The sequence below is a fragment of the Capsicum annuum genome, chromosome 3 (genome assembly GCF_002878395.1).
Source record: "Capsicum annuum cultivar UCD-10X-F1 chromosome 3, UCD10Xv1.1, whole genome shotgun sequence".
Lineage (NCBI taxonomy): Eukaryota > Viridiplantae > Streptophyta > Magnoliopsida > Solanales > Solanaceae > Capsicum > Capsicum annuum.
In genome coordinates this window covers 22511378-22538586 of record NC_061113.1, presented here as the reverse complement: position 1 = coordinate 22538586, position 27209 = coordinate 22511378, and the positions used below count along the sequence as shown (strand labels likewise).

Below are 27209 nucleotides of genomic sequence, written 5' to 3'. Positions count from 1 at the left end.
TGTTGCATGCATTCCTACTCATGTGCATATTCCTTATTGAATGAATTTTGAGATAATAGTATCCACTCCCTATACATTTACATGTTTAAGACTTCTAAGTGCTTGAAGAGATGCTTCATTGATTGTGTTGTGAATGATAGCCTATTGCCATGTTATGTACGAGTTGTCCTGTCTTGTATTATTTATGTTATCGAGTCCTAGGGGTATTTATACCGGACAAATTAGTTGCTTGTCTAGAGCCAGTGTCAGTTTCATGATAATCTCAATCATGCCATGATTAGTAGTACTCTCAGTTAGTTGTAGAACTTAGTAGAACTCAAACAATTACAAAACTTAGGAAATCTCAGTAATCTCAGTATCAGTAGCATTCTAGCTTCAGTTCAGAAATTGATTCAGAACTTAGTAATATTCTGTCAGTCAACAGAACTCAGTGAATTCAGTTTAGCTCAGTCAAATAAGTACGATCAAAAATAGTTTAATCAAGCCTAGTATAAATTAGTAATCAGTTCAGTGTCTTTCAGTTGGGAGTAGGATTCAGCACCGAGAACCTAGGGATGCGGGCTCACCCGCTGGATAGGACTAAGATCCCTAGAAACAATCCTTAAGTTCCAGAACTAGGTAGCCAGCGTAGGCATGAGATGTCACCCATTAGATAGAACTGACATACTCCGGGATCACCCGCTAGTACAAGACTGGTCTCAGGGGTCACCCGCTAGATTAGGACTGACCCCATAACAGTTGTCTTTACCCGTGGCACGGTACTGACACCTTTCCAGCTGGGGTTACAGGTTAGACCCCACTAGTTCAGATTCGGGACATGCCGGTTAGATGACTACCTCCCACAGTCTCAGCTTCAGAATCAATCTCAGTAAAAGAACTCAGCTTAGTAGCATAGATTCAGGACTGCTAGATATAGTCACTCAATAGTATTGCTAATGGATTCAGAGATTACCCGCTAGATAGGATTGATCTTAGATTTAGTTGAATCATCTTTATTATTAGTATATTCGGAGATCACCCATTAGATAGACTGATCTCAAATACATCTAATCATTATCATTAGATTCAGAGATCATCCGCTAGATAGGACTGATCTCAGATTCAGTTAATCATTATCACTTTCATTCAATTCAGAGATCACCTGCTAGATAGGACTGATCTCAACCTTAGTACTCAATTGTCAATATCAGTGAATTTAGTTATTCAGTATTCCAGTATTAGTAAGCTCAGATATCAGTATCAGTAGACTCAGTTATCCAAAATCCAGTTATTAGAATTTGATATTCAGTGTTCCTACGATTTCAGTTATAGTTTGTGCATTCATGCATGTATCCTCATTCAGTATACTCAGATTATTTAGTCAGTATTGCTCATGCATATAAACCATGGCATTTAGCCTTACCTCATATAGCATACCAGTACATTCCCACGCACTGATGCATATTTTTCTGCACTATGGTGTTTTATACTATAGGTTCAGAAGCTCAAGCTCCAGAGCACCCTTAGCAGTCCAAATTCAGCAAGCAGCAGTATTTAGCAGTGAGTCCTCATCATTTGAGGATGTTTTATTATTTCATTATATTACTAGATTTAGTATTTTAGTAGGCGGAGTTAGTTGGGGGATTGTCCAATCAACTCCACAGTTCAGACAGTTTAGAGGCTTTCAGACTAGATGTTCAGACAGTTGTATTAGTATTCAGTTTTTCAATTGTATTTCAGTTTTTGAACCTTATGGCAAGTTTTTTGCCAGTTTTTCCGTAATTTTACAATATATTATTCAGTGCTCAGTTACATTTAGCAGTCATGGGTTAGCTTATGGTCCTTCGAAGTCATAAGCATCGTGTAGCGTTGGGGGTTCAGAATCCGAGGTGTTACACTTCAACAACTCAAAGCAGCTACAACACGTAATGAAAAGGGCACCACCTACTATAGCTTGACATACACGTCCAACTCTATGGGCAACAACTACCATTCTAGGATAACGCCGATGACGCAAGGCCACTATTTTCTGACTCCAGGTCACTAGAAGTTCTTATAAGTCGCCACGTCTAAAATCCCCTTATTTTTCATTGCACCACCATAATAACAAGCAAATACAGAACTTTAGAATCTTAAAAACAAGATTCAATTCTAAACTTATCCTATTATCTATACAAAAGATTACAAAAAAGTTCTGTCGTACTAAATATGGGAATACCAAAGAAACAAATGTACAGGGAGAAAGTGCTCAATTACTATGTTAAAAGCCTCGTCTCAAATCTTGAACCGTTAATAATGCCATATTTACTTGTTCATCTTCAATTTGTCCCCTCACGCGAGGGCTGATTTTTTTCTTTAAACAAGCAAGTTGAGAATGTTTTTTAGTGAATCAGTAAAGGTGAGGCTTAGAACTCAAGGTATTTGTCTTGCTCAAACAGTAATACAAGTACGCTTCAGTCCCACACAAGTTCATGTCAGCTATATAAAAGCCCAACTCATGTCATCATCCACTCGAACACCTATGAGCCAAGCTAGGACACCAATCGAGGGTTACTTAAATTCTGTAGAAGAGCCGAGGCGCAACTCTACCATGGGAGAACATATCAGAATAATGCTCACTTAAGCATTTCAAAGTATCAGACTACACAAGTTAGAGTTGAAATGACATCATAACATAAATAATAAAAAGCACCTGAATTTAAGTTTATAGACGAACACAATCTCCCCATCACAAACGTACAGGATGATATAAGTGCAGTTGATAGTCGGATCTAGGATTTTAACTTGATGAGTTCTAGTTTTAAGGATCCTAGAATGGAACTCATTGTATGCAGTAAAACCAGAAATCTTGTATCTCATTTAGAAACACTAAAGAAGTTCAAACACATAAAAGATACAATTAACATAACACAAAATTTTTCCAGAATGATTACACCATGGTACTGAAAATATTCGAAAAGAATGAAAAAGTTGAGGATAACTAACATGTATAACTTGTAACTGCAACATACACTGTTGCGTCTCATATTTTTTCATAATGTTTAAGTTCCTTGGACTTAAGTTCTACAATGTTTGAGATGCATAAAAGGATAGTAGTGTTATTGAATTCCTCATCAATAAACCGAGATTGTAAGATACTCATATAGCTTGAGTATACTGCTAATTGCTCAATTACCTCATTTTCAAACAAAATTGAACTCAAATCGCTCAATTACCTCATTTTCAAACAAAATTGAACTTAAATCACACGAGTAAGTACTTTAGTAGAAACCTAAACAAACGAAAAATGAAAAATTCGAAGAAAGTTCAGCCAAGAACTGTAGAACTATGATTATTGAAGCAATACAATATTTATTTGAAAGTAATTATGGAGCATACCTTTGAATTTTTTGCAAAAATCGCAATGGGGAGAATTGATAAGAAAACCCCAAAATTGAAGGAGAAGCCATAATGATATGCTTCTGAAATTTGGGATGGGTAATACGAGCTAAGTGTTGCTGGGTTATCGAGGGTGGGGGTGGGGTGAGGGCGGGGGTGGGGGCATAAGGCTCGCGTTTGTAGTGCCTAAAATTTTTAGGCGGAAAATGACTTCCCTTGTCTCACTAAGGAAGTCATTTTCTGTGAATTGGAGGAAAAGAAGTTGCTTTGAAAAATATTTTTTCAACATTTTCTTACAATCAAACAACGAAAAATTGGAAAACATTTTCCGTCATACCAAACACACCCAAAGAGTCACAAAGGGTGTTGGAAAAAGTATATGATAGAGAGGGGAATAAGGAGATATTGTGATGTAGGGGTGTCAAATGAGCGGGTTGAATATTTGAATTGAATTTGGGTGAGTCAATTATTTAAAAAGTTTATTGAGGTTGAAATGAGTTAGGCTAAAATTGGCTAAAGATTAGGTAAAGTTTATTAGTTATGTATTTTAGAAAAGATAACTTACTGAGTTTCTAACAAATTATACATATTAAGTAGTCTTTTAGCACATGTACTAATTTTGGGCTAAAGCTATTGAGTTCTACTAAACTCGTAAGCAGAACTACAGCTCCGCTCCTAAGCCAAATCATGTCTTTTTTTCTAAAAAAAAAAAGGAAGTCATGTTTCCCTCATGGATTCATCATTAGAACAGTAGAAGTGACAATATTCTAAGTGGCTGAAAATTTCTAACACAAGCAGCCTCGAATGATGGTACAAATAATAATATCTCACAAGTAGGATCTCGAAAAATGATGGGACAAATGATTATAATAATTTTAAAGATTATAATAAGCAACCATTTTTTAAGATGGTAGTTTTTATTTGTTCACAGAATTTGATCAGTTGATAAGAAGCTATAAATGAACATATCTCTTATTTCAGCTTTATTAAAACCATACTTCCTTAAAAGTCCTTCTTTCTTGAAACCAACTTTCCCTAGCACCCTTTGGGATCCTCTATTTTCAGGTTCCACCAATGCTTCTAGCCTCACCAAATTGGAAAAATCATTGAACACAATTGGTATAGCCATCTTTAGTGCCATAGTAACAATACCATGTCCCCAATAATTAGAACCAATGGCATAGCTAATGTGAGCTCTATGATTTTCATCTCCTGATTCTGGTCTAACTGATATATATCCGATTGAACGATCGTCGAAGCAAATGGATCTACGCCATGGATGTGGAATAGCAACATGTTGGATGTAGTTTGATGCTGCTTCAATGGTGGTGATTGTGTTCCATCTTAGATAATATGTTACATTTTTGTCACTAGCCCATTTCAAGAAGTCATCAGCATCTGAAATTTTGAATGGCCTTATAGAGATTCTTGAATACTCCATTTCTTGAATTGGTAGTTCTAGCTATGATTTCCTTTGTGATTTATTCTGGTTATTGGATTTGTAAGTTTGTTAGTTGAGTGAGTTTCGGACAATGGTATAAGGCATATGATGTTGTGGAAAAGTATGAGCTACCACTCTTTTAGTAAATGTCAATGTGATCATGTGGAAAATTACAAATATGGATGGATGGTCTACAAGAAACCTGATTTTGACTAAAATTTCCGATGCTAGATACTTTAATACTGCTGAATCTTATAAATTATTATTTTTAGATTAGAATATGACTTGGATTTAATAAAATAGTTTTTCTTTATATAACTAAGCTAAAAGGAGAGAAGTCCTAATCTAACTTAATGATTCAAGCAAGCATTATATATATCCTAATATACTTTGAATGCTTTTCTTGCGATACAGCTCACAGGCATTTGTTGCTTTTTTCCTTATGGGCTACGACGATTGACAATGACAAGTAATTTCTCCCTCTCATATTATTCCATATGTTTATCAAAAATATTATTTCAAAATAATTGACATGTTTAAAAACTTAAAAAATAACTAAATATTTTTTCATCGATAACAATTTAATGAAAGTAATTAACTCAATTAGATAATGACAATATATAATATGAACTTAATACGGTCATATTAGTCAATTTACAACCGTTATAAATTTCTCCCTAAAAATTATACAAAAATCAAATAATATGAAACAGAGAAAATATTAAATTAGGATTTATGGGGATCAATGCTACAAGCTTCAAAAATAGAATGAGGTCTTTGTAAAATTGATCATCATGAGATTACGATAAATTTATTTGGCAGATTTAATGACAACGAGAAGAGAATTCATAGCTCAATGTTTAGTAAGAAGCGATGAAATACATAATCCGCAAAGATTATTTAACAAGCTAAAATTTTAAGAGGGGCTTATCCTAATTTAAAAACCAAACGTTTTGATCTATTAAAAGATATTGAATGAAATAATTTTGAATATTGATTTATTAGTTAAAAATGAAAATCTTTAGTTCAACTAATTACTATGTAGAAAGAGTGTGAGCTTTTATACTTTCTGCTGCATGGAAATATGATTTCTTAGTTACTTAGGATGCCACTTTAAAGAAAAGGAGAAAGGAAAGCTCTAAAAAGCTCAAAACATCACGGTCCATGAAATTTTTGTAATACTCCGTCCTTCGTATCAAATTTTCTAAATATGAATTTAAATTTAAATTTAGATATATTATTTAGTCATTAATAATAGAAAATAGTATCAAAAAAATATAATAATATTTTTTAAATTTTATAAAAAAAATAATTAAATTAAAATACATATTTAAAAAAAGAAGACTAATTAATAGGAAATATATTCAATTGAAAATAACATGCTAATTTTATAGGTACTTGTGATGATGGATTTACCAATAAAAGTTTGGGAAGTAGTCACGTAAGGCTGCTAGCAAGAAAGTGACTGCTCTCTTTTGTCGGCTGCAAATGACCCGTGATACTTCCATTCCTTAGTCACCAAGTCATAAATTCATTTTACACGCTTTGATTGCACTCATTTTCTATTAATTCAAATTTACATCCCATAAAATTTATTAATCTAAAAATAATACATAATTTTATCTGATAAATAAATATTTTAATTTTGAAAATACATTTTTAGACTCTCACTAGTTCCCGTTGTGTTTCATGTGCCTCTGATTACACAAAATTCTAATGGTGTCTAAATTATTATTTTAGAAATTAAAATATGTAACTGACATAATAAACACGTGTTAAGGATCGTACCCTTTTTCAAATTCTGCTCAGAAAATTAATGCATTAAACTGCTTTTTTCTTAATTATTATTAAAAAAAAACTTTTATTCATTCCATTAGATGCTTAACACGGTTTGTAGGCCAAAGAAAGTTCCAGAAGGTTTCGTAGCTGACTATCTATTTTCCATGACAAGTTATTCACAAGAGTAGTAATATAAAAGGGGCATGTGTCAATCATTTGAAAAATATACAATTTATAACCTCAAAAAAAACAAGAAAACATAGTTGTTTTTAGCTTCAAATTTTTTTTTATTTTTTTTTCATTTTGAAGCTATGGAATCTAATTCATCCTCTAATCTTACTCAGAATTTGAAATTGAGTAACAAAGAAAATGATGAAGCAGACATAATAAGTTTCAGGTTATTAGACCTATCCGATGTTGATGATTTTATGGAATGGTTTGGAGATGACAACGTTAGTAAATTCTGTTCATGGGACACATTTAAATCCAAAGAAGATGCTATGTCATATGTTGCTGATGTTGCAATACCACATCCATGGTTCAGAGCAATTTGCTTAAATGACAAACCAGTTGGTACACTTTCTGTATCACCTTTTCATGGTACTGATAAATGTAGGGGTGAACTGGGATATGTGTTGGCATCCAAGTATTGGGGGAAAGGCATTGCCACGAGGGCAGTGAAGATGGCGGCTTCCGCCATCTTCGTAGAGTGGCCTCACTTAGAGAGACTTGAAGCTGTAGTGGATGTTGATAATCCAGGATCACAAAGGGTGTTGGAAAAAGCTGGTTTTAAAAAAGAAGGTGTTTTGAGGAAGTATTATTTACTTAAGGGAAAACCAAAAGATATTGTTATGTTTAGTCTTTTATCTACTGATCAACAAGTTACCTATTTTATGTAATAAGTTGGTTAAATCTTTAATTAATTAGTTGGTTTCTCATCAGCATAAGAATGTTTGTGTGCGGTGAGAAATTAAATATTGTTGAATCATGAGGAGTCTATTTTGTGTTATAGCTCTGATCTCCTCTATTTACTCTGTTATCACTTATTAGAAGGCTAGTGATTCTGTAGAAAACATTATGTAATTAAGGTCAGTTTTAATACTTAAAATAAGTTATATAGTGTTTTCTCTCTTTATTATATTTCTATATTTTTTTAAATCTCTATAGAAAAGTCATCTTTCTGTAATTAAACCAATTTAATTTTAAATTTCTCTTGATCCTTAATGAGATACTTTCCTCCATTTAGTTTTACATAATTTAATTTTAAGACTACACTATTTAAAATTGAGTTGCTAAAATGTAGAAGTACCTATAACAGAGAAAACAACTTCAAACATTAAATGATTGGAGGTTCATATCTAATTCCACATTTTTTGTGGTACTCTTACATGCTAGTATTTTATTTGTAAGGCATCAGTAGTGTTAGCTGTAAAAGACGAGAGAAATTTGAAATTATTAGTACTATAAGAAAACAAGCCACGCAAACCTAAACAACATTTTAAAATGATCTTTGAACTTGATTGATATGATATTAATTGAATGTATCTGATTCAAGTATAGTTGTTCCATTCTTTTGTGCAAATAATTATTATTTGTCTAATGGTATATTTTCTTGTACTACATTTCTATTTTTTTTTTTGGTTATTGGTACTTTTCTTCGCTAAAGCCTATACTTTAACTAAGCGTTGCAATTAAAGCCTCAACAGAGAACAGACTTTGGGGCTTCGCTGCACTTTTGTTTTTCACTACTCTGTAAAGCATGTTTGTTTATTTAAATGTTACTTTGAGTTTTATAATATTGAGGTGATGGCGATAAGGCTATGTGCACACAAGCTAACTTCAGGTATGCAGTTAGTTCTCAAGCGATTCCTTCGGATCTTAGGTGCGACCTTAGGGAGCTTATTTTGGCAGCTACTCTCTTATAGCTATGTGTCCTGGTTTCCGAGTTCTAGTTCAGGGCAGGAACTCACGGTGGTTGGGGGGAGCCTTCCCCCAGGAAAATTAAGACTTATGTTGAAGCTGAACCTGCAGATCATGCTATTGTGATGGCGGATATGTGCATGGCTGCATTCTATGCAAAGCAGCGTAACATTCATCGTGCCTTCAGAACTTATTCCAACAGGTATACAAATCCTGCTCGATGCACAGAGGACACTGAGTTGCCTGTCCCTTTTGCTAAGGCAATCTCTAATATTGGTGTCTTCAATACTGAGCTGACTGTGAACATTCAAGACTGTTGTGCCAACATATCACGAGGGAACTTAGAATGAAGGGTGCGCCAGGAAGGAAGTTTCTATTGCATGCTACCACAATGAAGAGTGCTGGAATTCCTCTTGAGACCATCAATATCCACGATACAACAGGGACTGCTAGTTAAGCATGTCAACAATCAATACGCCTTTGCTGGAATATTTGCTCCTGTTATGTAGTCCACTCTATCTTGCCAGATTGCACAGATGTTTACTGTGACTGATGGCCGTGCCATTTCACCCCCATTGTCACTCACCGGGCTGAAGATGTGCCATATCAGACGAGGTTGCTTGATATCAATGATGGCACTCCACTCCGGGCATTTTCTGCACTATGTGGAGGTCCAAGTGAAGAATGGACTGAATGTGCATATATTTATTAGCCCTGTGATGTATTAAAGCTACTGTTGTGATGCTTATTTACTTAATTAATATGCAATGTCCTCTTTTTGTTGTATTGTAATGAAGAGATTTTTATAATAATTAACTTTTCGGGTCATGTGGTGGATAGTATTGCTGGAGGCGGCTAATAAAGCTTATGCTTTAATTTCAAACATCATGAAATTATTGGAATATAATATGTAATAGACATTGCACTGAAAACAACCTCCTGATTAATTTAGTACTTGTGATGGATTTTCCAAGAAAAGTTTGTTTCTTTTTTGTTGTTTTAAAGTGACCCATGATAGCTCCATTCCTTTTTGACCAAGTTATAAGAACAGCAAATACCTAGCAATTTCCTTGAAAGATTCTGGATCCTTCATGTTAAGTTTATATGAAGGGCCAGCTTGGTCATGTTTTACTTCCCTAAAACTATAATCTAATTGTTTTTCGTTTTGAGTAAAATTTTCATATTGTGGATATGGAATCTGATTCATCCTGTTGCGATCTTACGTGTCTTAATGAAGAGTTGCCAATGAAATTTGAGGAGAGTTTGAAGTTGAGTGATGAAGAAGATGATTATTCGGACATAAGTCTCCGGCTATTGGATCTCACAGATGTTGATGATTTTATGGAATGGTTTACGGATGACAACGTTAATAAGTTCTGTTCTTGTGATAATATTTTCATATCCAAAGAAGGCGCGATGAGGTACATTGCTGATGTTGTTATACCACATCCATGGTTCAGAGCAATTTGCTTAAATGGTAAGCCAATTGGTTCTATTTCTGTATCACCCTTTCAAGGAAAGGATAGCTGCAGGGCCGAAATCGGATATGAGATATCATCAAAGTATTGGGGCAACGGTATCGGCACCAAGGCGGTGAAGATGGTGGCGTCCACCATCTTCATCGAGTGGCCCCACTTGGAGAGACTTGAAGGTGTGGTGGCTGTTGACAATCCAGGATCACAGAGGGTGTTGGAGAAGGCTGGTTTTACTAAGGAAGGTGTTTTGAGGAAGTATTATCTACTCAACGGGAAACCAAAAGATATAGTTATGTTTAGTCTTTTATCTACTGACCAACAAGTTACCTACTTTATGTAGATATATGAACACACATGAAAAGAAGACGTAAAATGGAGAGAAAAAAAAGAGAACGAAAGAACAACATTCAGAAAAGAAATATTTGAAAATTTGCGAGATTGAGTTCTAGTTCCTGATCGAGTTCCAATGATGACGTTCTCTTTATCATTTATTTTTAACAATTTTGTTGTGAATCGAAGCTTGAAATGAGGCATGTTAATGGTTTCCCTGACTATTTAGTTTGTAAAGTTTTGATTAGAATTATGTAAGGTTTGGTTCTGAGATGCATGTTTAATTATGACTCTGATCATTTAATCTTTGTGCATGAAAATAGTTCCTATAGTTGTTTAGACAAAATGTTCTTTCTATAATACTTTGAAATTTGATCAACCGATTGTTTTGATTTGTTAGAGCTCAAACACTCGAGATCGCCATTAAAATCAATGAAGAAACCCTAGAAGCTTTAGAATGGAAGAGAGAGAAAAAATCAGAACTACTCTTTTATTTTCTGTGTATCTTTTCTTCTGGAACCCTCTACCATATATATTTACATTATATTCAATAAAAGAAAAATAAGGAAGGTCGATGTATCAAGTGGGTTCGGGTACAATATTTGTACAAGTAATTGGGCCTGTAGTTGCACTAGTTTCTGGGCCTGTGGCTGGGCCAATATTAACATGATTTAATAGATGTTTACATTGAGCATAACATTCACTTGCCTCGATTTGTCATCAAATCATGAGGCGAAATGGCTTAGCTACCTGCATCGTTGACGAAAATAATACAAATTAGCAACCAGCTCTTCCAATTGGCAATGAGCACTGTCATGAACCCGCTGTGTTTACAAATTTAATGTTTGTATTCACTTTTCTCAGTGTTGTCATCACCGGACATGAAAGTGTCAAATTTACAAAGGTAGGAATAGCCATAGTGCTCGATCCTCCAATAAGCATAGGAGGTGTTATGATTCTGTCAGCTTACGTCCAGTAATCCTCACTGGACAACCGGAGATCCATTGAAAACATTCAACGGGCATCACACACGACATAAGCAATACAGCACCAACAATAACTACTTAGGCCCTCTGTTCGTCATGACCAGTGCTTCGTCTTAACCAATATGGTTAATAATCCAGGAACGAGATACTAGCACAAGTTTGATGTGCTTCATGCGCATCTGTATATGTTTAGTCGTTGGATTTGGTGTTGATCACGACCAATTTGACTGGTCATTCCACTCATACTTTGTGATGAGTTCTAGTGCATTCGGAGGTTCCTTTTTTGTGTCCATATTCAAGCTCTAACGGTAATCATTCTTGTCGTGTACTCAACTAACTTCTACTTGGAGAAAAGATATTAATGAGAACCATGGTAGGATCACCCTTGATTATCTTAGGACTGTTTAGTGTTTTATGGTGCTATGGGGTAAATGGATTGAGTCGAGCAAGAAAGGGCATTGATTTCAGGCTCCGGAAATCAATGACCTTTATTGCTCTGACTCGACCCAATTACCCCACAACACCATAAACATTCATAAGATAATACAGAGGGATTTATAGCATCTCCGAGGGTCATACTACTGATGATATAAGTGGGTTGCCTTTAAGAAAGCGATGGTTAATATTTTTATTGATGCCTACCATGTGGGTCGCCATTTCTGCAAATATATATAGCTATGCTATTAAGTGAAAAACAAACTTTTGCTACTAACCAAAATAGAATAACTTTTTAGAAACCAAAAGTTAAGTGGAAAACCAACAAAATCATAATGCAATTGAAGAGGAATGGGTGAAAAGTCGATGGGATATAAGACAGAATATTGACCCCTTAAACTATGTGGTTAGGTAATTTATAGATCAATCAGCCAACTTGAAATTTTCAACTAATATGTATCTAATGTACTAATCCAATAAGAAAAAATATATTATGTGAGAACACAATTTAAGAACAAAAATGTAACTAAAGAATGACAAACACAATAGCTAAGAAATCTCTATCAAGAAAATGGCTGTAGATCATATGAACTAAAATAGAAAGAGCTAGTAACCGATAATACAGCAGGTAAAGATAAGCGGACGTGATCTATCAACAGAGCAATTCCAAGTCATAGCTGAAAATCTCAGGCCGCGGTGAATTTGTATCACTGAAACCATCTTGTGATCGATGATGGTATTGCGTTAGATCCACATTCAATACACGTTGGTATAGTGTTAAGCAAAAAATTCTAAAATTCGTGGTCCAAAAGATTTGAACCATCTAGTTCTAGCTATGATCTCCTTTGATGATTGTGTTATTTGTTTGTAAACGTTAATGTGATAGTGTGGAAATTACAAATATGGCTGGATGGTCCATATGGAAGCCTGATCTTGACAAATTTCCCATTGCTACAGACAAGAATACGGCTGGATATAATAAAAATATATTTATTTTATTTTCGAGTTAATGATAAAAAAAAACACTCCTGAACTATCGCGAGTTTTACATTTCAACTATCATTGTTTCCTTTATCTACTTGACTATCACCATCTATGCATTAAAGCATACTCCTCAACTATCAGTTATTCCTTTTTCTACTAGAAGGAATGAGGAATCATGTCAAAATACGGTTGGATTTGTAGTTATAATTATATAGGAATCAGTTTTCTAATTTGTAACTAACTTTTACATTATTCATAATAGGGGTGTTAATATCTATTTTACGTAGACAAACTATAATCTGTAACATGTTAAACCAAGAAAACTCAGGTGTTTTCTGCTTTGGTTAAAAATTCGTCTTGAGGCAATGGAATCTAATCCATCCTGTACTGATGTTAAACATATTAATGAAGAACTGCCAATTAAAGTTGACGAGAAATTGAAGTTGAATGACAAAGAAGAAGAATATTCAGATATAAGTCTCCATCAATTGAACTTCAACCATGTTGATGATTTTATGGAATGGCATGCGGACAAGAAGGTAAGTTCGTTCTGTCATTGCTATGCTTTCACATCTAAACAAGACGCGATGACATACATTGCCAAAGTTATTATACCTGATCCATGGTATAGAGCAATTTGTGGAAATGGCAAGCAATTGGTTCTGTTTCTGTAAGTTCCTTTGATGGATGGGAGATATGTAGGGTGAAATTGTATACATTTTGGGATCAAAGTATTGGGGGAAAGGGATTGCCACGAAGTCTACAAAGTTGGTCAGGCTTGAGAGTTTGGTGGATGTTGAAAATACAGCATCACAAAGGGGTCGTGTATAATAACAATGGTGAATATGCCATAATGATAATGCTTGCATTAGTAATGTTGATATTAACTCTGCTTCCATTAGTTATACTAATATTATTTCTTAATTATATACTATTTGATTGATGTATTAAAAATAATATTTATTATATGATTTTTATAAGAAAATATTTGTTGACAAAAATACCCATTACACTTTCTTGTCTCTTCTTTTATTAAAGCGCAGATCATTCAACCACCCCACCAATTCCTCAAACAATTCCAAAACTTCAAACTCAAACCCTCTTTCTCCATATTCGTAACCTCCCAAAACAAATAATTCAATTTCAAATCTATACCTAATAACCAAACATTCAATTCTAGTGGAGAAGAGCAATGTCTGATTAACATAAAGAAAGAAGATGACGCAATGAAAATTATCTTGCTTTTCCGTAGCTAATAGATAAAAGAGAGAGGAAAAGTGCACACAAGATAAGTACAATGTGAAATGACTTGGGAAAAATATTCTAATAGGGATTTGAGGGGCAATTTTTCCCTTTAATAAGCTAATTATATACCCCTGGACTTGTCGGTAAAATTTACTTTAGACCCTAAACTACACAGAAAATTATATACTCCCTTAACATCTTTAAAGTGTATTAAATACAACCCTAATGCTGACATGACTTAAAAAAAATATAAAAGCGCGCTTTTTTGTTTTATTAAAGCCGATTCCTTAAATATTTAATAAAAATTAAAAAGAAAATACACCCCTCCCTACCTTTCTTCTTCGAACCCCACCACCCCACCCTTAATAAATATTAAAAAGAAAATACCCCCTTCTCTGCACATTTAATTCAATCATATAATTAAACATTAATTTCACTAATGTAGTTTCTAAAGTCAATGTCGGAGTTCCAAGAACAATATCAGCAGCTGTGGGATTAGAAATTGATCGATGGAGAGGCGATTTTACAGAGATTGGATTGTTCTTGGTGTTTTTCGGTGACTGAGTGTGTTTCATGTAATGACAAAGGGCAGTAAAAGAATAAAAAACTGGTGGTTCTGAGAGTGTTCACCGCAGATTCTTGTTGTTAATGAATCTTGAAAATGGGAGTGGTGGTGCCGCCGTGGCTTCATTAATAGTAGTAGTGGTGGAGAAAGGTGATTTTTCGGATTCCCTTTTTGAGAAAGGTGAAAATGCAGGTGATGGTGTAGTAATTTGTAAAATGAAAGGTGGACCATCCTCATCTCCGGCGACAATGGTGGTGGTAGAAGAAAATGTTTTGGTAGATGGTGAAGTAGTTGGTGAAATGGAATCTGAACAACCCTCCTCAGTGGTGGCGGCAATGGTTGCGACGATGGTGGTGGTGGAGGTTGAAGAAAGTGTTTTTTCAGACACCTTTTTGGGGATGATGAAACAATTGGTGAAATGAAGACTGGACCATCCTCAGTGGCGTTCAAAATGGCGGCTACGGTGGTGGTAATGGGTGAAAAAGACAATTTTTCAGACACCCTTTTGGGTGATTGTGAAGTATTTAGTGAAATGGAGACTAAACCACCCTCCTCAGACACGGCGTCAATGGCAGCGACGGTGTTGGTGGTAGTGATGGTCGGAGAAGATGAAGAAAATGGGCTATGGGTGGGAGGGATCGAACTGGGGTGGGGCTAGGGGATTATTTTTTTTTTACTAAATTATTAAATAATATACTTATAGTTGGGTTACATTTTTTAAAAAATATTACGATGTGGCGATGACATGGCGTTGATGTGGGCACGAGTGCAATGCATACACCCTTGTGAGACTGGTAGTATAATTATAGGGTACACTTTAAATTTATTAAGGGGGCATATAATTACCCGTAAAGTTAAAAGTCTAAAGTAAGTTATGCAGACAAGTTTAAGGATGAAATGATGTATTTTCTCTAAAAAAAATTGATAGTATTGGTAATACACTGCTTAATACATAATTGAATGTGTAACTAATGCAAAATATTAGCTATACATAGGATAAATAAATGTATCAAACAAGGTACTACTAGTACAGAGTTATGGATGCATTAGATTTTATGCATGCACTAGATTTTTTAACACACTCTACCAAACGATCCCAAAAAGTGTCGGAGAAGGCTGGTTTTACAAAGGAAGGTGTTTTGAGGAAGTATTATCTACTTAATGTCGAACCAAGAGATATTGTTATGTTTAGTCTTTTATCCTCTGATTCTCAATTAAAAAATTCGGGACCAGATATCCGAATGTATGAAAAGAGCTCCAGGATGGAAAAAAACGTCCAGGAAGGATAATCTTTCGCGAGGGAAGTATAGAAAAAGTCTTTATTTTTTAAGAAAATTACATAAAAGTGCATGTGACAACCTTATATTATAGAATATGACCAACTTTTTAAGATATTATAAAAAACAGCTCAATATCTATAGGACTATAGGAGCATGGCCTGTGTCAATACGGACTCAATATTAAGATATTTATTTATCTTTTCAATCTCGATATATTTAAATAAAATTTTTTAATAAAAGGATTGCATATGTTTTCTAGGATTCATCCGGAATCTAGCATGAGTTCAACATATGTTATTTTAATATGTATTTAGATAACTTAAGTTGTTAACTATTATAATTTATAATATTTTTTAATGTAATTTTCAAATTAAGATACGTTACTTTTCTTGTCTAAATTTTTATGGCATTGATAGTCAATTATATTTTAAAAATAATTTAAGTTTTTAATTATTGTGATTTATAATATTTTTCTTTTATTTCAATTTTAGTGACACTAATATAATTTTAAGAGTCGACCAAATATTTTATATCTTTTAAAATTTTTAAGTTGTTAATTATTGTGATTTCTAGTATTTTTCATGTAATATTTTTTGAAATATATAACATATTAAATTATTTTTTAGATATTTTAAGTTGTTAAGTATTGTAATTTATAATACTTTTTATGTAATTTTTGAATAATATATGCTACTCTCCTTGTCCAAAGTTTTGTGTCGACGATAGCCAATTATAATTTTAAAAATAATTTCAATTTTTTATCATTGTGATTTAATATTTTTTCTATTTCAACTTATGTGGCACAATACTTAAATGACCATAATAATTAATTAGGGGTGACATAGTAAAATGCAATTATTATCATTTATTATTTTTATTATGTGTATGTGTTGATTCAAGAAGAATTTGGAAAAATTTAGAAATGTGTTGAATGTTACAAATATTAATAATCCATTTGATGCTTCTTGATTTCTCTACATTTATCTCTTGTGTACTTTTACTCTTTGAGTATATGTAGTAATTTTTTTTAAAAAAATATCATGAAATTTTTTATTTTATATATATATATATATATATATATAGTAAAATCGTGGATTCTTTATTATTAATTTTTTAATACATAAGTGACTTATAATAATTAATTGCGGGTGATACATTAGAATCACGATTGAAGCAGCAGAAATCAGTCAATTTTTTAAATTTTTTTTGGTTAATTATTGTTATTTACAGTATTTTTTATTTCATTTTCAAATAATATATGTTGTTTTATATCTTCTTCTGTCCCGTTCCAATTTATGTGGCACTAATATAATTTTTATATTTAATCAAATATTTTATGTTGACATATCATTTTGTTATTCTTATTTTTAAAATACATAAATGACTTATAATATGGAGTGATATAGTAAAATTATCGAAAGAAGAAAATTTAATTTAAATTATTAAGAGTTAATTTCGCATTTTATGTCTATTTTATTTTTCATTAAATATTATTTATTTTTTTAATACCTAGATGACTCATAATAATTAATTAAGAGCGATTGATTATGTTATTACTATAAAAATTAATATACTTTTATCATATCCAATAGTAATCATCGATAATTCACCGAAATAGTAGATTAATTAAATATGGGATGCTATATTTGCATATGAAAAATATGATATTATTAAATATTATTGGATAGTGCCTTATATTTATCTTTCACAATAATAAAATTTTACTACATATTTTTTTTATTTCTTTTTAACTTGGTACATATTGACCCAACACAAATTCTAAGAAAATATTCATTAGAAATTTATTTTATTAAATTAAATTTATTAATTTTTTACTTTAAAAATTTAAAGTTAAGTTCAAATATTAGAATTTCTATATAAGAAAAAAATAATTTAAAATTTAAATTTACTAAAATAAATAAATAAAGAAAAATATTAATTTTATATATAAAAGTCAATTAAAATAATAAAATTGATTTACTTTAAATATTTAGTTGCAATTAATAAAGATAATTTTTTATTTTGTCATGATTTATGGTGCTCCGATAAAATTTTGAGAGTTGAATAGAACTTTTATTTATTTTTAAAAAAGTATTTTAAATTGTTAATTATTGTGATTTATAATAATTTTTACGTAATTATCAAATAATATATTTACTCCTTGTGTCCCAGTTTATGTGGCTTCGATACAATGTTGAGAATCAACTAAATTTTTTATTTGTCTTTGAAATATTTTAAATTGTTAATTATTATGATTTGTAGTATTTTTTCTTTTATCTCAATTTATGTGGCATTGTAAAAATAATGAGAGTCAATAAAATTTCTATATGTCTTTTAAATATTTTAAGTTATTAATTATTGTGATTCGTGGTAACAAATTAGTTTTGAACATGATAGCCAATTAAATAAATAAAAAAATTTACTTCCAATATGTAGTTATAGTTAATTAATAAAATATATTAAATATTTAAACTATTATGATGAAACAATAAAATTATTATATATTGGGGCATAATATGTAATTAAGTAGGAGTATAAGAATTTTTTGATAATTGCAGGAGAGGAGACCACCTCTCCTGTATAATAGAAAAAAGAAAGTTACACACCTCCAATCTTCATTCTCATTGTTAAGGTATTCTTCAAATGTACGGAAAACTTCCGATAAGCTTTTAGATTCACACAGTTGGGTAATCTCTTCAGATATTGTTTTGAGTTTGCTGTTTGCACATTTTTGAAAATTAAACTTGGATGTTCATTACAATTTCATAGCTATAGCACGAAATTTTATTACAATTAGTGAAACCTGTTCATTATTGCTATAATTGGTGTATACATTATTTTACTGTATATATTTAAAATTATTCCTTAAAACTCATATAGTTATAAATGGTAAATATTTTTTAAATATGGTATATTTAGGTAAGTTTCCCTAAATAGCTGTCAAGCGAGGTGGCTAAGTAATTAGTTACTTTAGTTCATGTCTAAATACGGTAGGATTTGTAATCATAATTATATCGGAATAGGTTTTACAATTTCTACATAAAGTAAGTTTTACATTATTTATAATAGGGGTGTTAATATCTATTTCGTGTACACACTATAATCTGTAACCTATTAAACCAAGAAAACTTAGGTGTTTTTGTTTGGTAAAAAAGTTGGTCTTGAGACTTAAGAGAATGGATTCTAATTCATCATGTACTGATGTTACACATATTAATGAAGAATTGCCAATTAAACTTGAAGAGAAATTGAAGTTGATTGACAAAGAAGATGATTATTTTGATATAAGTCTACGTCAATTGAACCTCAACGATGTTGATGATTTTATGGAATGGCATGCGGATGATGACAAGGTTAGTAAGTTCTCTCCTTGCGACGCTTTCACATCCAAACGAGACGCTATAACATACATTACGGATGTTATTATACCTGATCCATTGTATAGAGCAATTTATTTAAATGACAAACCAATTGGTTGTGTTATCATAAGTTTCTTTGATGAATGCAAGGGGTGAAATTGAATACGTGTTGAGATCAAAGTATTGGGACCAAGACAGTGAAGATGGCGGCAGCCGCCAGCTTCGTAGACTGTCCACACTTGGCTAGGATTGAGGGTGTGGTGGATGTTGAAAATCTAGGATCACAAAGCGTGTTGGAGAAGGTTGGTTTTACAAAGGAAGGTGTTTTGAGGAAGTATTATCTTCTTGATGGGGAACCAAGAGATGTTATTATGTTTAGTCTTTTATCCACTGATCCTCAACCTCAATTAGACAATTTGGGACCAAATATCTCGAGATGTGCAAAGAGCAGCTGGGAGGAGGAGTGAGCTAATTCCTCATATTGTCATTGCACCATTGATAATATCATACAAAAGTCACTTTTGTATTTTTTATGACAACAATGTCATTAAACTATTACTTTGTCTCTCATATTATCATTCTAATATATTAAACTACTAAACTCACTTAATTTTCTTAAATGATACTTTAAATTCTATTTCATTGACACATTCATTAAAATATACTTTCAACTCAATACATAACAAAAAATGATTTTAGTATAAAGGCAATAAAATCTATTCAATTTTATTATAAAAATAATAAAATTCACCAAAATAAAATAGATTTTATATAAAGACAAATTATACACGGTGAAAATAGTTTTTAAAATTAAAAAGAATATATGAGATTTTATAGGACCCTTTTAAAAAAAAAAATTAAGGAGTTTCTCTCTCTGTTTCATATTATTTATTCACTTTTCTCAACGCGTCCCATAAAATATTATAAATAAGAAGGATAGCTTACTAATTTACCTTGTAATTTTTTTAATACATTCTATTAGCGTCTTCATAAATACTAATATTATCAATATAAGAATTTTTTTGGGAACTTTATTATATTTATATTTTCAAATGAATTAATACAAGGATAATAATAATTTAATTTCAGTCCTATTAATTGATAAGTGACTTAAAATATATGGAACAAAAAGATTAGTTAATACTCTCCTTATTCTTAAATAAGTGAAAAAAAGTAAAATATAAATTAAGATAATTTAATATATATGTTTTAAAATTTTTATATCTATTTTAAAAATTTATTAAATGTATACATATTAATAAAAAAAATCAGAATTCATAAACTTTAAATTCTGATTTCATAAGTGAAACATGTAAAGAGAAAAGTCTATAAATAATATGAAATGGAGAGGGTATACTTTTACTTTAAATGGTCCTATAAAATTTCAAGTATTTTAAAAAAATAAAATTCAACATCTCAATATGTCTAATTTTTGTTTATTTAAAATGTATATTTCATTTTGGTGGATTTTATTGCTTTTTATATTAGACCCATTTTTTGTTATGTACTCGGGGTGGTATAATCTAATGAATTGTCATTAAATTTAAATTTAATTAAGTGAGTTTAGTAGCTTAAAATATTAGAAATAACAATCTGAGAGATAAAATAATAATTCAGTGACATTTTTGTCATAAAAAAATAAAAGTGTCTTTTGTGGGATTTTGTCAATAGTTCAATGACAATATAAGGAATTAACTCCTAGGAGGAGCGGAAAAGCCTTCCCGAAAGGATAATTGTTCGTGGAGGCAAGTACAAAAAAAATATTTACACTTTGTTTGAATGGTGGTTATCCGTGGTATGGTTACTAGTGGGTTGTTTCGTTGGGAAACAAGTTATGTTGGGATTAATTATGCTGGGATTACTTGTTTTGGAATTAGTTATCCTGTATTAGTTTTTAGTGGTTGTTGGATTTGTGGTACTAAAAACATTGCATTCTTTCTAAGAATAGATAGTTTGTTTATAAAAATACGTTTCACCTTACATAGCTTAATTGTTTTACTTCATGTTAAACCATACAAAAGAAATTTAAAAGCTACCAACTTTAGTAGTCACTTTTTCCACCTTACATAGCTTAATTGTTTTACCTCATGTTAAACCATACAAAAGAAATTTAAAAGCTACCAACTTTAGTAGTCACTTTTTCCTAAAAATACATGTTAAGAAATTTATGTTGATAATTCTTAAATTTGTTTGAAAATTTAATATTTCATGTTAAATTACTTATTTTATCCTAAACACTATAAAATATTGATGATCACATTTTTTTGTTTAAAAAATTCACCATCAAAAGATGTGAAAAAGGATTACTCTCATTTTTCATTATTTAGTATCATTAATATTTGGAGAGTTAAATTATACTTTTTTAAAAATTAAATTTTCAGATATTTTTAGTTGTATATAAAAAATAATATTTTATTTAATAATTAAGCATGTACTAAGTTACAAAGTAAATGTGAAGATACTTTAATTATTTGTCCATAATAAATTTTAAGTAAGATTAATAAACATTTCTACAAAATAGAAAGATAATAAACCCTTGGATCAATTTAGAATTTGATTATATAAATAGTTTTTATGGTGTCACTATCATTTTTTATGACTCGTCATTTTTGTAACATTTAATAAGCCCATATAATTGTTTAAATTTATCAAAATAAATAAAAATTTGTAGAGTAATTAAAGTTTAAATTAGAGATAAAATTGACAAAAAAATTTGATGTGAGAACTACCAAAATCACACATTCTCTCTTATATATAGTAGTCTAGTTCCTGCTTTTGTGAAATAGTAGGTTTAAAAGTAGGTCTAAAATAGTTCCTTAGTTATACACTTATCAATTTTGGTCATTTAACTATTTAAAAACATATCAAGTTTGGTTTTGATTATTTTTTATAAAAATAACGCAAACGTTATATTAATGAAATTTCTACTTTCGTGAAATTAAATCATAACCCATTTCCTCAATTATTTCTTTCTCCTTGTCATCTTTTCCTCAAATTCCTCTTGTGAAAAACTTTCTAACCTCAACAATTCAAAATAATTTTTCTCAAGGAATTAAGAAGACACAAATTCTAATAAAAGGAAATGTATTATTGTTGTTAATGACTTGAATATGCTATGTTTCAGAGAAATGACAATAACGACAAAGTTCGATGCAAGAACAAACTTTTATTACCATTGAAGACAATTTGAACAAAGCAAAATTTAAGACGGAGATTTTGGACATGCTTCAAGTAGTTTAAATAAGATGGTCAAAGAAAATTAATAGTAAAAATAGCAAAATCATGAAAAAAAAGTAGCAGAAAGAGAGAATCTCATGGAGGCAGGATTCCGTTAGTATAATCCTATATTGTTTATATTAAAAAAAAGATAAATGTTAAACTTGATAAAAATTCAAGACGGAAATTTTGTTGCTAAAATTCATACTAAAATTCGTCTTGAATTTTACTTTATTCAAATTGTCTTCCATGGTAAGTTAGTAAACTTACTAGTTATGATACAGTACGATGCAATCAAATTAAAATAAAATATTTTTAAATAGTAACAAATTATACATCATATTTACAATACTGTACAACACTATGTCATACAATACAATACCGTACTTTTTGAAATCACGAATAACCATCATCCAATAAAGTGTTAGTTACTAATTTATGTAATAGGTCAGAAAATATTTTTTTTATTGTTAACTAATATTATGGTATAAAATTTTGATTGTCTTGTCAATGTGTTTAATGGTTGTGTTTGATCAAGGACATGGAACAAAGTCTTGTTCATAGGTTTGGATCATGTCACAGACAAGAGTCCGATGTGTAAGTAGGGGTGGACGTTCGGTCAGTTCGATCTGATTGTTTAATATCGATTCGGTTTATCGATTTTTGGATAGACAAAAGTGACATCCATAACCAAACCGAAATAAATTAGGTTTGGTTTGATTTTTACAAATTCGGTTTGATTATTTCGAATTTTTATTTCGATTTGAAATATTAAAGTAGTTAGCCTCTCTTTTTCATAACTGAACATTTAAAATTGATGGATTTTTTTAGAAAAATTATTTTTTTCAAACCTGTTTTTCATTCCTAAATATAAACAATTATAAATAACTCAACATGGATGAAACGAAATAAAATAATCACAAGCTTAACATAATACATAATGTCATTAATCATTACATATAATATAACCTTGCATAAATAGTCTACAAAACAACACAAAACTCGTAAAAATAGTCCATGAAACAACAAACTTTCTACATAAATAGTCCATAAAACAGTCCAAAGTCACCAAAATAGTGCATAAAATATTTGAGTCACTAAAACAATCCATAAACAGTCTGCGGCGTATGCGAATTTGCTGTTAAATGTTAATTGTGAATGTGAATTGCTAAATATTATATATATATATAATAAAATATATATATTATTTATTTATTTATAAAATTTTGGTTTTTCGGTTTAAACTAAATTTTTTTTTAAATAAAAAATTGAATCGAAAAACCACAATTTTAAAATTACAAATCGAATTCAATCCAAAAAATTGAAAAACTGAAACCAAAATTAAATTTTGGTTTGATTTTTCGGTTTTTTTAGTTTAAACCAAAATATGTCCACCCCTATGTGTAATAAGAGGAAGGAAGGATAGAGGAACAACTTTATTATCAACTGAGTTTTAAATGGTGCAATTGGCCCTCAAAACTTTTTTGATTATTAACAAAGAACGTGGGATAAGTTTTCCATTATTTATTGGGCGTGGGGTCAGCGAGCCATTACCCAAACTTCATTCGGTGAAAAATTATATTATTTAGATATGATAAAAATATTCTTTTATGTATATACGGTAGAGGTTAAACTCCTTCAGCTCATTCGTATGTTCACTATTTTAATTTTTGAACTCCTTAATATTAATTCTGGTTCTACCACTGGGTGGGGTGAGGTGGCCATTTGTGTTAATGCTCTGAGGTTAAGGTAATTTATAAATTAATAAACCAAAATAGAATATCCAACTAACACATACCAAATACAATAGAAAAATTTATTATGTGTGAAGACAATTCAAGAAAAAATTTATGTAACTAAAGAATAAGAAAATACAATAACCAACAATCCGCATCAAGAAAATGACTGCAGATCATATGAAATAAAACAAATATAGCTAGTAATCGACATAATTCAATAGGTTAAAAATAAGCGGACACGAATCTGAATGTATCAACAGAGCAATATATTCCGATAGTCATGAAAGTCGTAGCTGAAAAACTCAGGCCGCGATGAATGTCGAAGCAATGAAGAGAAGAAAGAAGAACAAAGGGGCTGCCATCTTGATTGAAGTTGCATCATTGGAACCATCTGGTGGTGATGGTACTGCGTTAGTTCCACGTCCTGTTACACATTGGTATAGAGTTAGTTAAAGACGTATGACGTTCTTTTTGTGATTTACTTAAAAGAAAAGCACGACACATAAATTGATATGGAAAGAGTTATAGAATATTGAGGAAAAGAGTAATTTTACCTGGAGTATCTGTAGTTGGTGTTCCAGCAGGAGAGCTATTTGGTGAATTAGCTGTACCAAAGTAACTGATGTTAGTGAAGTATCTAAATTACAAAATCCAAATAGTATAGTATTGAGGTTGAGGTGATTGAACAATTGAGATATAAGTCCAGGAGCGGATCGAGGATATTGGGTGCCTGTTTCTATACGAATTCATTTGCTTGTCTTTTTTATTTGAGTAGACTTCGTATTTTTGTGATGAAATCCATTAAATAAATAAACAATAGTTGTTGAAAATCTAATAACAAACTCTTGGTCTAGTGGTAGAACTTAAGTTGACTGAACTCGATTTAAATCCGCTCACCCTATATAACCTAGATCTACCTCTAAAGTATGTCAAAACACTTAAATTCATATGAAAGAGATTTGAATCCACTCACCCTATATAATCTAGATCCACCTCTAAAGTATGTCAAAAAACTTAAATTCATATGAAAGAGAGTAACATTTTATCTAGCCTCTCTATTTCAATCTGTTTGTCTTACTTTCTTTTTAGTCCGCCTAAAACAGTAAGCCTCTTTTTTTGCAACTCTTTAATTTTAACTTTTCACGTATGTGTTTAAGACAAAAAAAACTAGACAAACAAATTGAAACCAGACAAGTTGAATTTTTCTTCTTACCATTGCATTGGCTAAGAGGTGGAGTCTGAACTTTACAAGCAGTAGGAAGAGCCAAAGCTTGAGTTTGATTAATATTAAGCCCCAAATTAGAGGCACCACCATTAAGAACCTGGCACAAGCAACTTGGATTGTTCTTAACCACAGTGCCAAGCTGAGTGCAACAACCTGAAGATGGAGCAGTGGAGTTGCCAGTAATATAGTTCAAGCAAGGTGACATGCTAATCAACACGTTCGTGCAGTCATCGCTCGATTGTGCAACAACTGCTGCACACATCACCGCGATCACTATCGCGAAAAAACTCATTCTGCTCCCTTGATTTGCCATTAGATATGAAGAGATTTTTTTTTTTTTAATGAATGAAGTTAGTTTGATTTGATTACACAATGTTGTTAGAAGAAATGCTGTGTTTATTTATATAGGTAAAAAATGGAGTAGGAGAGTCAAAAGAAGGATGTTTTTTAAAAATTGGTGACCAATAAATAAATAGTAACATAATTTCAAAGATTGGTATTGTTTAGTACAATTGGCATACTAGTTTACCTAGGAATTAGGTAGATTTGGAACAAAGTGGTTAGTTGTGTGGGTCACCAACTAATGCTAACCAATTGTGCAATTATTGGACTAGTCATCCAAATAGAAAGCCTAAGGCTTAAGCTGTTTTTTTTCTAAATAAATTTTCCCTCCATATTTGATACTCATATTGGAGTCTAACTAAATTTAAATTTACGGGATCACTTCCAACATGATTTTTTTCATTCTTAGACACTTGAACTTAAAATAGGATAAAGTAATTTTAATTATCTCACCACTAACCCAATTGGTAAGGGCGTAAGTTGTTCAAATAGGAAAACTTTCAAGAACTTATACAGATTTATATATTGGAACAAAGTTTATTTAATATTTTAATTGTCGTTTGGTCAAACTTGTGGAATAATCATGGAATTAACCTTGGTCTGGAAAATCTCTAAAATTCTACTTTCCATTCTAATTTCAATTATGTAAAAGTCTTTTTTCTTCCGGAGAAAATTGTTACTCCAGTTCTATTACAAAGAATTTAATTATTTATCTTTTGACTTTTTTTGTTTGGATAAACTACTAATTACATATGACAATGAATTTTACCAAAGATCTTCCAAGAAAAATCAATGACCAAAGAATCATTCCACTAAGAAAGCAAATAATATCTGCGGAAATTTAACGCTGTTCAAATGGACTGGCCCAACTGAATTCTCCTAGCCCATATGAGTACAGCCCAACTCAGCCCAGCCTGATCAATCATTTGAAGGGCTTTAACCCAATTTTACGTGGGCCGTGGACGAACCCTAGACTTCTCTACTTAAAGACAATAGCAGTAAGAGAAAGAGGCGGAGTCAGGATTTCAAGGAAAAAGTTCAATATTTGAGGAAAAATTAGTTGAAAGAGGCTCAAAATTACTCTCTCTCTATCCATATATATATATATATATATTTCCACCAAGTGGAGCCTGGGGAGGGTAAGTGTATGCAGTCCATACCATTACCTCAAAGTGAGATAGAAAGGTTGTTTTCGATAGACCTCGACTCAAAATAAAATAATAAAATAATCTAAAGCAAGATAAGATAACAATAAAATAAAGCAATCTAATAGAAGATAAGGAATAGCAATAAAACAAGATAAAATGAAAAATAACACCATCAATAATACCCAAAGCAAGATACTTCAAGTATATACCCAAAACATACAACCTCCTAACTCTGACTAACCTTCTACTCTAATTCTCCACCTCCACAACTTCCGGTCATGTCCTCGGTAAGCTGAAGCTGCTCCATGTCATGCATGTCTAATGTAATCACCTCCCTCCAATATTTCTTCGGTCTACCTCTACCTCGCTTGAAACCATCCCTG

General features: G+C 31.4%; 4 protein-coding genes and 2 pseudogenes across 4 annotated transcripts; 4 read left to right on the top strand and 2 right to left on the bottom strand.

The window, feature by feature from the left end:
* Positions 1-4198: 4198 nt before the first annotated feature.
* On the bottom strand, positions 4199-5987 carry LOC107866452 (uncharacterized N-acetyltransferase p20). Its single transcript, XM_016712509.2, has one exon. The coding sequence runs from the start codon at positions 4796-4798 to the stop codon at positions 4283-4285; it is 516 nt and encodes a 171-aa protein (XP_016567995.1). The 5' UTR covers positions 4799-5987; the 3' UTR covers positions 4199-4282.
* Positions 5988-6771: 784 nt separating this feature from the next.
* Positions 6772-7715, top strand: LOC107864137 (uncharacterized N-acetyltransferase p20). Its single transcript, XM_016710421.2, has one exon. The coding sequence runs from the start codon at positions 6889-6891 to the stop codon at positions 7474-7476; it is 588 nt and encodes a 195-aa protein (XP_016565907.1). The 5' UTR covers positions 6772-6888; the 3' UTR covers positions 7477-7715.
* A 93-nt stretch (positions 7716-7808) lies between these two features.
* On the top strand, positions 7809-10606 carry LOC107864136 (uncharacterized N-acetyltransferase YoaA-like). Its single transcript, XM_016710420.2, has one exon. The coding sequence runs from the start codon at positions 9689-9691 to the stop codon at positions 10310-10312; it is 624 nt and encodes a 207-aa protein (XP_016565906.1). The 5' UTR covers positions 7809-9688; the 3' UTR covers positions 10313-10606.
* A 2466-nt stretch (positions 10607-13072) lies between these two features.
* On the top strand, positions 13073-15806 carry LOC107865535 (annotated as a pseudogene).
* A 3167-nt stretch (positions 15807-18973) lies between these two features.
* LOC124897041 lies at positions 18974-19793 on the top strand (annotated as a pseudogene).
* A 4374-nt stretch (positions 19794-24167) lies between these two features.
* Positions 24168-25779, bottom strand: LOC124897040 (non-specific lipid transfer protein GPI-anchored 5-like). Its single transcript, XM_047409188.1, has 3 exons — positions 25325-25779; positions 24666-24716; positions 24168-24535 (listed from the first exon to the last, which is right to left on the bottom strand). Exons 1-3 carry the CDS (start codon positions 25647-25649, stop codon positions 24414-24416), a joined length of 498 nt encoding a protein of 165 aa, XP_047265144.1. The 5' UTR covers positions 25650-25779; the 3' UTR covers positions 24168-24413.
* Positions 25780-27209: the final 1430 nt, after the last annotated feature.

Bases quoted from the DNA above. Each gene is read 5' to 3' on its own strand.
- LOC107866452 (XM_016712509.2), bottom strand. From the start codon at position 4,798: ATGGAGTATTCAAGAATCTCTATAAGGCCATTCAAAATTTCAGATGCT.
- LOC107864137 (XM_016710421.2), top strand. From the start codon at position 6,889: ATGGAATCTAATTCATCCTCTAATCTTACTCAGAATTTGAAATTGAGT.
- LOC107864136 (XM_016710420.2), top strand. From the start codon at position 9,689: ATGGAATCTGATTCATCCTGTTGCGATCTTACGTGTCTTAATGAAGAG.
- LOC124897040 (XM_047409188.1), bottom strand. From the start codon at position 25,649: ATGGCAAATCAAGGGAGCAGAATGAGTTTTTTCGCGATAGTGATCGCG. The intron at 24,717-25,324 runs GTAAGAAGAAAA...ACTTTGGTACAG, and splicing joins ACCTCTTAGCCAATGCAATG to CTAATTCACCAAATAGCTCT. The intron at 24,536-24,665 runs GTAAAATTACTC...AATGTGTAACAG, and splicing joins ACCAACTACAGATACTCCAG to GACGTGGAACTAACGCAGTA.